General features: G+C 57.2%; 1 protein-coding gene across 1 annotated transcript; it reads right to left on the bottom strand.

Annotated features, from left to right (window-relative positions):
• Nucleotides 1-332: 332 nt before the first annotated feature.
• Nucleotides 333-6,847, bottom strand: MRPL2 (mitochondrial ribosomal protein L2). Its single transcript, XM_075127299.1, has 8 exons — nucleotides 6,801-6,847; nucleotides 6,283-6,372; nucleotides 3,948-4,116; nucleotides 3,325-3,466; nucleotides 2,979-3,094; nucleotides 2,239-2,349; nucleotides 1,205-1,278; nucleotides 333-605 (listed from the first exon to the last, which is right to left on the bottom strand). The coding sequence occupies exons 2-8, from the start codon at nucleotides 6,349-6,351 to the stop codon at nucleotides 393-395; spliced, it is 894 nt and encodes a 297-aa protein (XP_074983400.1). The 5' UTR covers nucleotides 6,352-6,372; nucleotides 6,801-6,847; the 3' UTR covers nucleotides 333-392.
• Nucleotides 6,848-8,517: the final 1,670 nt, after the last annotated feature.

Genomic DNA, 8,517 nt, shown 5'->3' with positions numbered 1-8,517 from the left:
GGAGAGGGCTCTGGGAAAAGGGGAAGATACACGGACTAGGTTTCCTGCAGATGCTGAAGGGGAGAGAACACAGGGCAAATCCATTTAACACTCCAGTCATTCATTATCCCCCTCCCCACCTCTATGGCCCAAGGCTCAGATGAGCCCGGTGGCTGGGAGTCAGCAGCCCCAGTCTCCCACAGCAGCCCCATACCCACACTCTAGGGGGTCTGAATATGCCCGTAGTGCCAAGGCTAGGTTCACATAAGCAGTACGTGGAGCCTGCCCCCCAGGACACTGATCCCATCAGGGCACTCCTGCAGCTTTGCACAGAGCAGATGCTGTAGGACAAGTGAGAGTTGAGGGGCTGATTTTATTGAGAGCCATTGAGGGGCAGGCACCGGGGCCAGGTGTCAAGCCCGAGCTGCTGCTGAGGGTAGGTTGACGTAGCTCTTCATGGGTGGGAGTGGTTTGATCTTGCGTCCCGCCCAGCCGCCCTTGCGGTGCCATAAGCCACTGCGCGGGCGCTTCCCCAGCCAGCGGTTCCGGCCAGCTTTCCCAATGATCCGCTTGTTGTGGTCAATGTTGGAAACTCGCCCCACGGTGGCTATGCAGGTCTCCAGCACCTGCCAGAGGAAGAGAGAGGCTGTGAGCGGGAGCCCACCCGGGGCAGACAGCGCCCAGGATAGGGGTGCCAAGGGAGAGTTCTTGGCCCCTGCTGCCAAGAAGCTGCTTTGCCTGCGCATACAGCCACAGCCCCAACAGCGCAGTGTCCTCTCATGGAACCCCTCCCATGTGTGGGTGGCCTGGCAGGCACTGGTCTACCACCACTGCACCAGAGCAGGTGCCTTCCACTGCTGGACCCTACCCATGGGATGGACCAGGCTAGAGAATACTACTGAGACAAAGACCAGAGGCTAGGGGCCAGCTGGGAAGGGGATTCCCTTAATCTAGGGCAGAGCTGAGAGCCAGGCCTCGTCCCTAGGCACTGGCTGCCCTGCCTGCCTCAGCTCGGTGGCCTGTTCACATTGGGAATACGTATCCAGGGCCACATCTCTGCTCCACAGGTCTAGGCTGCTGCAGAGCCCATACAGCCAGCACAGACTAACCCTCACATTTCATCCTCTGGCTGCTGATGTTGCAGACTCAGCCAGCAGCGACTGCTCAGAGCCCAGGGCAGAGGCGCATCCGCCCGCCACCCTCATCCCCACTCTCCCCCCTCTACCTGCATGTGTCTCTTAGAGGGCAGCTGCACGATGGCCGTTCCATTCACCTTCCTCAGTAACACCCCACAGGTCCCTGTAGCACACAAGGAGAGGGCAGGCTAGTTTCTGGCTTCCCTTAGCAACCGGTCTCTTGCCAGCAACCTCCTCCCTTAGCAAATGGTCCGCTACCAGCAAACCAGCTGAAGCCCTCTGCAGTGCCTCAGAGAGAAGTGGCTCTATCCCAGATGCACAGTGCCCGCACCTCTTCCCTTGTCACTGAAGGAGGCCGGGGAAGGGGACAAAGGCACTCGGGATTTTCATACACCACAAGAAGGGAGTGTTCCAGACCCATCAGGTAAGGAACCTCTGCCGCCTGGCCTGGGACTGGGGCAAGCAGACAGCTTTGGGAAGGGCTCCATGCCCTGGGAGTGCCCTCCTAGGAGCATGGCTCACCCACTGCGACAAGATATTAACTCCTTCCCCAAGCAGGAGTTGCTGTTTTGGGATGTCAGCCCTCACAGCTGAGGCTAGGGGAGAGTTGTGTAACCAGCAAAGAAATAGGAAATATTCTCCCCATCCTGGGGCAGAGCTGCCAGAGCAGGGACCTTGAACCAAGATGGTGAAGGAGGGCAAAGGCCCAGGATACCAGCCTGGAATCAGCACTGGTTCTCTGGTATCACAACACCCACAGGTCCCCGCCTCCCCGGGACTGGGCAACCCCACCGGCCACCTCCAACCAGCACCTGCAGGTTCCTACATCCCCGTGGCTGGGCTCCCCAAGCTGGTCACGTCAGACCAGCACCTGCAGGTCCCCGCCTCCCCGGGGCTGGGCACCCCAAGCCAATCACCTCAGACTGGCACCAAAGCCAGAGGAAGCTGCTCAGTCCCCAACAAGGTGGAGTGAGGGAGAACCTAGGATACAGCTTGCCTGGAGGCAAACCAAACCAATCATCTGGCCTCTACTCAACCCCATCCAGGCTGCTCTCCTTGAACAGAGGAACAAGACCAGACCTGCTCTAACGCTGGTTGTGATCCTGGCGAGGGTCCATCTCACCTGCTGCTCGGATGTACTGTGCTCCTTTCCCAGGGTGGCTTTCCAGGTTATTGATCAGGGTCCCCACAGGCAGAGCTCCCAAAGGGTATGCATCCCCTTCATTGGCAGAAACTGAAAGACAAAGCCCAGTCAGTATGCTAGCACTAAGTCAGCTGATCAGAGCGACTCCAGGGAGGCCTAAATTGGGCTTCTCCAGCTCCCAGTCCCAGCAGAAGGCCCCACAATAACTTCTCACCTGGCCTAACCCCTCGCTCCACTGGGGGGCCAGCACAGGCTCTGACCCTGCAGCGTCTTAGGTTTGGGATTTTGCCTCATCCTCAGGACAGGCTCTCACACCAGGATGAGAACATCTGAAGTTCCTCCAACTGTCATTCAACATTTCCCCTCTAAGATTGTTCTCCCAACCCCACTGTAGCCCTGAATCAGAGGGTCCTGGCTGGTGTCCCAGAGAGCTGGCTACACATGGAGAGCTGGCTCCCTCCAGCTGACACCGTATCCAAAGCAGCTACAAGTCCCACTGTAGACAGAGTGATGTGGTATGACCCTGAGAGAGGGTCTCTATGGACATGTGCTGCACTAACAGTGAGCTTGAACAGCTATGCCCCATGCAGGCATGGTCACCATCTTGTCCCATGACAGATGCTGTTCTGAAGCTTGCAAGAGACAGCAGTGCAGCCCCTGTCAAGGGGAGCTGGGCCCTATGCCCTAGGATTCACCCAGAGCAGGTCGCCCAGGCTCACCTGCCATCCTGCCTATGTGCCCCGAGGTTTTGAGGAGGTCGCCAGGCTGCATGTTTTCTGTCGCAATGATCCAGCGTTTCTGCTTGCCACCAGCCACCAGGGCGATATCAGCCGACCTGACAGAGACAAAGAGGAGCTCAGTGAGGGCACTGGGGTGACTACCAGCCTCACACCTGGCTCCCACAGCGTGAGAAAGCTTTACCGTTTACCATAGGCCCCACAGTGCCTCCCACCCCACACAGAGCAGCCAGGCCTATGCACAGTCCCCCTCACACCCACATGTGGCCCCACACCCCAGAAACGTCCCCAAGCAAAAACCTGATCCACACTCCACACTGCTGCTCACCTGCAGGGGTCATACCGGACCTGGATCACCTTCTCCTCGTAGGGGCCTGACTCAGCCCCAGGTCCGTAGCGCAGCCGCTGGAAGTCAATCATCCGGTAGCGCTGCTTGTGCCCCCCGCCAATCCCATGCACAGTGATACGACCTGCACAGACAGCCAGAGTCAGACAGCCATCCTTGAGCCAGCTCCACCCACCCCTGGGCCCTGACCCAACTCCCCAGAAAGCAACCACCCCTCAACTCCTTCAGGAGATACTGATTCCCGCCCATGTGCTGCCTCCTGCATCCATTCACACACTTGCTGTGTTTATGGAAGGAAGCATCTGGCCATACTGGGTCATTCTAACCCCCCATCATAGCTTCCTGCAGCTCGCTGTCCCAGCATAGCCTCGATGCTAACAGTGCACCTGGACTGCATGCAGGAAGAGTGGGGTAAACAAACAAGACAGAGCCCTGGAGAGCAGACCCTTCCTAGCTCCATGGCATGGACTTTGGGCCATTAACGTCTCTGCTTCCTCTATTCCTCCCCCCCGCCCCCCCGGGTGAATGGGGTCCCTTGAGCGTAACCCTGAAGCCCGTTCTCACCCAGTCTGGTGGGTTGCAGGGAATCTGTACTCTAGACATACCTGTGTGATCACGGCCACCTGTCTTTTTCATGCCAATGGGTCTGGTGGTGTATTTGATCCTGCATTTCCACATGGGGTTGTTGGTGGAGAGGGTGGATGAGGTGCTGAATCCATGGCACGCAGGGAGGAGCTTCCCCCCAAGGCAGACCAGCCTGGGATGTTGGGCAATCTGGGAAATCCAAAACAAACAACATGAAACTCCGAGAACAGAGCCTCCAGACCCAGGTTGGAAGTGACGGGGACTTACAACTGAAATACCACCCCATAGGGAGAGCGTCACGCACACTGTTACAGTGGGGTGAAGATGGTGGATGCTGAGCGCTGCCCTGTGCTCTCCCTGCCCATCCAGAGACAGAGGAGCCTCAAACCCAAAATGTAAACATTGGCAGACTAGGGAACGTTGGCAGACCAGGGAACGTGCCCATGCCCCCTTTACTCTGCTCCTGTGGGGATGGCAATAAGAACTGGGCACATCACAGCACCTCGCCCCCCTCTAAGGAGACCTGCTATCCTCTCTGTGCCCAGCACAGCTCCAGCTCCAGCTCAGCACCCTATCCACACAGCCCACCAGCCCCTTGCTGTGCTCTGTGCAAGGCTTGCTGCTGCTTGGCACAGAACACCCAGGGCAACAAGGCTGAGGGAGGAGTAACGCCCTGCCAGCCCCCGCCAAGGGACACTTGACAATAGGGACCTGAGGGGCAGAATTAAGGTGGGAAGTGTTACCTTAGTTCTGCAGCACCTGTTTTCCAATGGGTGTGTTCTTGCAGCAAGGGGGATGCGAGGGGGCATGTTTGTCAGTGTTTGAATTCTGGGAATTAATTCCCATCGTGAGAGGCTCAGGAGCACAGGGTAATGCTGAGCACCTCTGACTTTCCCTCCACCCTAACAAAGTTCCTCTTTATATGGGAATTTCCTTGGCTTTTGAAGAAAGTGTGGGTTAAGGTGTCAGCTCCCGCTGCCTCTGGCATGCACTGAGCCTCTCTGTTCTCAGCTGCATGCATATGCAGGTGGGGGCAGAGGTTGTATTTTGGGAACCCCTTGACCAAGTGACCCCACATACACACCACACTAACTCTGCCACTCATGTGCCACAGCAATTTTCAAGACAATGTTCCTAGGCATCCAGCTTTTAAAGCACTTTTTAACAAATTGCTCTAACGAGAAACCCTGCTGCAACCTCACCTACGGACTTGAGGCTGCTCCTCCATGCTAGATACACAGCTGCAACAGAGAAACCTACAGCCCCAAACAGCTCCTGCCTTCAGCCTAGCTTTGGAGCAGCTCAGCCACTCAAGACAAGAGGGGGCAAATCAGACAACACTTGCAGTGGCCACATCTGCTGCCCCCCCCCCCCCAGTTTAAAGGCATTGGCAACTGGCCTCAATTGGGATTCCAGCTCCGCCAGAGGAGAGGAGTGATGAGAAAATCCCACTTGGAGCAGGCACAGCCAGTACCAAGAGTCGGCAGGACTATGGCCCCGGGAAGCCACTGGGGAGGATGCTGATACTGTATAGTACAATCGACAGTTGAGTCAGTTGGCAAAGCTGCATGTGGTGCCTCCCTGATAATACACTAGCAAGTACTCCTCTCACTCAGCACAGGGCCCGACACTGGACAAACAGACTGGTTCTGGAAGGCAGGTGGCCGTTCCCCTTCCCTCCACCCCCAACCTCCCCCAGTCTCGGTCACCCCCACCTCCTTCACTCCTAACGCAGAATGGTCATACTGTGCAAACTGGCAACCCAGGTACTGGGAGATCTGCCCACCGCTCCCCTGGGCTCCCCATTTTTTACACTCACTCATGCATCTGTTTCAAACTAGATGATAAGCTCCATGTTGGGCTCCAATCCTGAGTTGTGTCTCGGGGCCCTACTGCAATAATACGTAATCAGTACTAGAGCTGGAAGGAAAGAGCTGGGCTTCACTTGGCTCTGGGACACACTCAGTCCAGCCGCCTGGTTACCAGGTTGGAGACTCTGCTTCAGACACTGAACAGCACAGGGAAGAGAGCTCATCTCCAGTCCCTCTCAGCAATCTGGCCAGACTGGGCCTCCTCAGGAGGGCAAGGCCCACCTCAGGGAGGAAGCTGCGGCCGCACAGACACCACACTCCAAGGAGAGAGCAGCAAGGCGGAAGGACAAGGAGGTGGGAGGATCTGCAGGTGACCCCAGCATCGGAGCCCTTGGAGGGGCACAGACAGCTGCAAGGAGCTGCTCACCTGTGAGTCACATGTGGGGCAAGCCCCCCCCACTCCGGCCAGGCTGCATCAGGACCCGTCTTGTGGCACCCACCCTCTCCCGCCCCTCCTAAGGCTGAAGGGCCATGGGGCCGGTACCTGCGGGAGGCTGGGGGCAGAAGACAGCAGCAGGGCCCCTAAGGCCCGGGTCAGGTTTGACACAGACATGGTGGCAGCACGGCCGGCTGGCTGGGGAGAGAGCAGAGACAGCGGATCAGCAATGAGCAGGCCCCCCGCGCGCGCGCGCCCAGCCCAGGTGGGGGCCCCCCCCACGCGCGCGCGCCCAGCCCAGGTGGGGTCCCCCCACGCGCGCGCGCCCAGCCCAGGTGGGCCCCCCCCCCACGCGCGCGCGCCCAGCCCAGGTGGGCCCCCCCCCACGCGCGCGCGCCCAGCCCAGGTGGGGGCCCCCCCCACACGCGCGCCCAGCCCAGGTGGGGCCCCCCCCCGCGCGCGCGCGCCCAGCCCAGGTGGGGGCCCCCCCCCACGCGCGCGCGCCCAGCCCAGTGGGGGGGGGGGCTTGCCTCACGCTCTCTCCCCCACCCCAGAGCCCGTGGTGGGGTGGCCCCCCTCGCCTCACGCGCCCCCCAACACGGAGCTGGCGGGACTGAACCACTCACTGCACGGCGCCGCCGCCGCCACTGCCCGGGCCCCGGCTGAGCCGGGCCCCGCCCCCAGCCAGAGAACCCCACTGGGCGCGGGCGGCTGGTGCGCGCGCCGGCCGTCTCTCTTCACACGGCCCCCAGGCAACCGCTGGAACTCGTTGCCAGGGGATGTTGCAAAGGCCAAAAGTATAACGGGGTTAAAAAAAGTCGGTGGAGGGCCGTTGGCCCAGACGGTCACAGACGTTCGCCCTAGGCCTGTGGCTGCCAGAAGCTGGGAGTGGGCGGATCACTGGGGGATTGTCCTGTTCATTCCCTCTGAAGCATCTGGTCGGGGGCCTGGAGCAGTTTGTGTAGTGGGGGTGCTGTGAGCCCTGTGTATGGTGGAAACTGCTGCCAGCCAGGGGTGCTGCAGCACCCTCAGCACTCCTAGTTCCAGCACGCATGGCATTTGGCACGGACCAGGGGGAAGACAGGCTCCTGGGCTAGATGGGCCAATGGTCTTCCTTTTGCTGCTTGAGTTATTCCAGCCAACAGAACTGTTGCATGCAAATCCGCCATACAGCAAAGGGTAGTGATGGACTGGTTTACCTCTTACCTCGCTTAAGAGTCACCAGAGCAAATGCCCTGAAACTGTGTGTAGGCTATTATAGACATACTGGTCATGATGCCACAGTTAAGTTCTGTTTTCTACTACTTAAATAATCATAACAACTAGACATAGCACTCAATAATATAGATCAGTTACACAGCCACATTTCTTCAAATATAGCCTGTGTAAAAGATTTCAATCAATTTTGACTTGGGGGCGGGAGGAATAGATCAGTGGTTTGAGCACTGGCCTGCTAAACCCAGGGTTGTGAGTGCAATCCTTGAGGGGGCCATTTAGGGATCCGAGGCAAAAAAATTGGAGATTGGTCCTGCTTTAAGCAGGGGGTTGGACTAGATGACTTCTGAGGTCCCTTCCAACCCTGATATTCTATGTATAGAAAGTTTGAAGTGTCTGTGTTAGTCCATTGTTAAGATAAAGAAAAGATACATAATTTCTTAAATTAACTTTTACCTGTACATTTTTAGAAAACTCATTCTGTGCCCCAAGAGTAACTGCTGTAGGTTTGAGGAGGAAATGCTGTTCTTTTCATACAGAATAAAGGAGTTGACTCCCTTCTTTAAGTGCAAATTGGAAGTCAGCCTTGACTATGGAGTCACACCCTCTGTAATTCCCCTAATTGGTATTTTTCCTGCTGTTGGAGTGGGGAGTCTTGCTTGGTCTGGGTCTTGTTATTGCCGGGTATTGTTGGGTTGGGTTGAGTGTCATTTTGCTATTGCGGAGGCCAGAGATGCACTGGGTATAACTGGGCATAACTGGGCTGGGGCTTGAATCAGGTGTCAGTCCTGAGAGGAGTGTAGGTGAAATTAGGCCTGTGTTTGGCAAGGGGAGCTGGGCTACATTTCCATAACACAGAGTGTGCTTGGTGAGTAGAATTTGGCTGGGTATGTCTGGCATGGTTGAATGGGGACCGGTTTTCTTAGTGCAGAGTATGGTTGGCAAGGGAAATTGGGCAGGTTGCCTTAGCACCAGGTGTGGTTGTTGAGGGGTCAAATTTCATAAATTTTAAGGCCAGAAGGGACCATTATGAGCATGTTTTCTGACCTCCTGTGTAACACAGGCAGGAGACTCTCTCACAGTGATTCCAATATCAAGCCAATCACTTCTAGCTGAGCCTTTTAGAAA

This window comes from Caretta caretta, chromosome 3, assembly GCF_965140235.1.
Source record: "Caretta caretta isolate rCarCar2 chromosome 3, rCarCar1.hap1, whole genome shotgun sequence".
Classification (NCBI taxonomy): Eukaryota; Metazoa; Chordata; order Testudines; family Cheloniidae; genus Caretta; species Caretta caretta.
The sequence above is the reverse complement of the archived record's forward strand: the minus strand, read 5'-3'. Positions and strand labels throughout refer to the sequence as shown.

Coding starts and splice junctions, on each gene's coding strand:
- MRPL2 (XM_075127299.1), bottom strand. CDS start 6,351: ATGTCTGTGTCAAACCTGACCCGGGCCTTAGGGGCCCTGCTGCTGTCT. Junction 3,095..3,324: donor GTCCGGTATGACCCCTGCAG/GTGAGCAGCAGT, acceptor TGTCTCTGTCAG/GTCGGCTGATATCGCCCTGG. Junction 1,279..2,238: donor ACAGTACATCCGAGCAGCAG/GTGAGATGGACC, acceptor TGTGTGCTACAG/GGACCTGTGGGGTGTTACTG.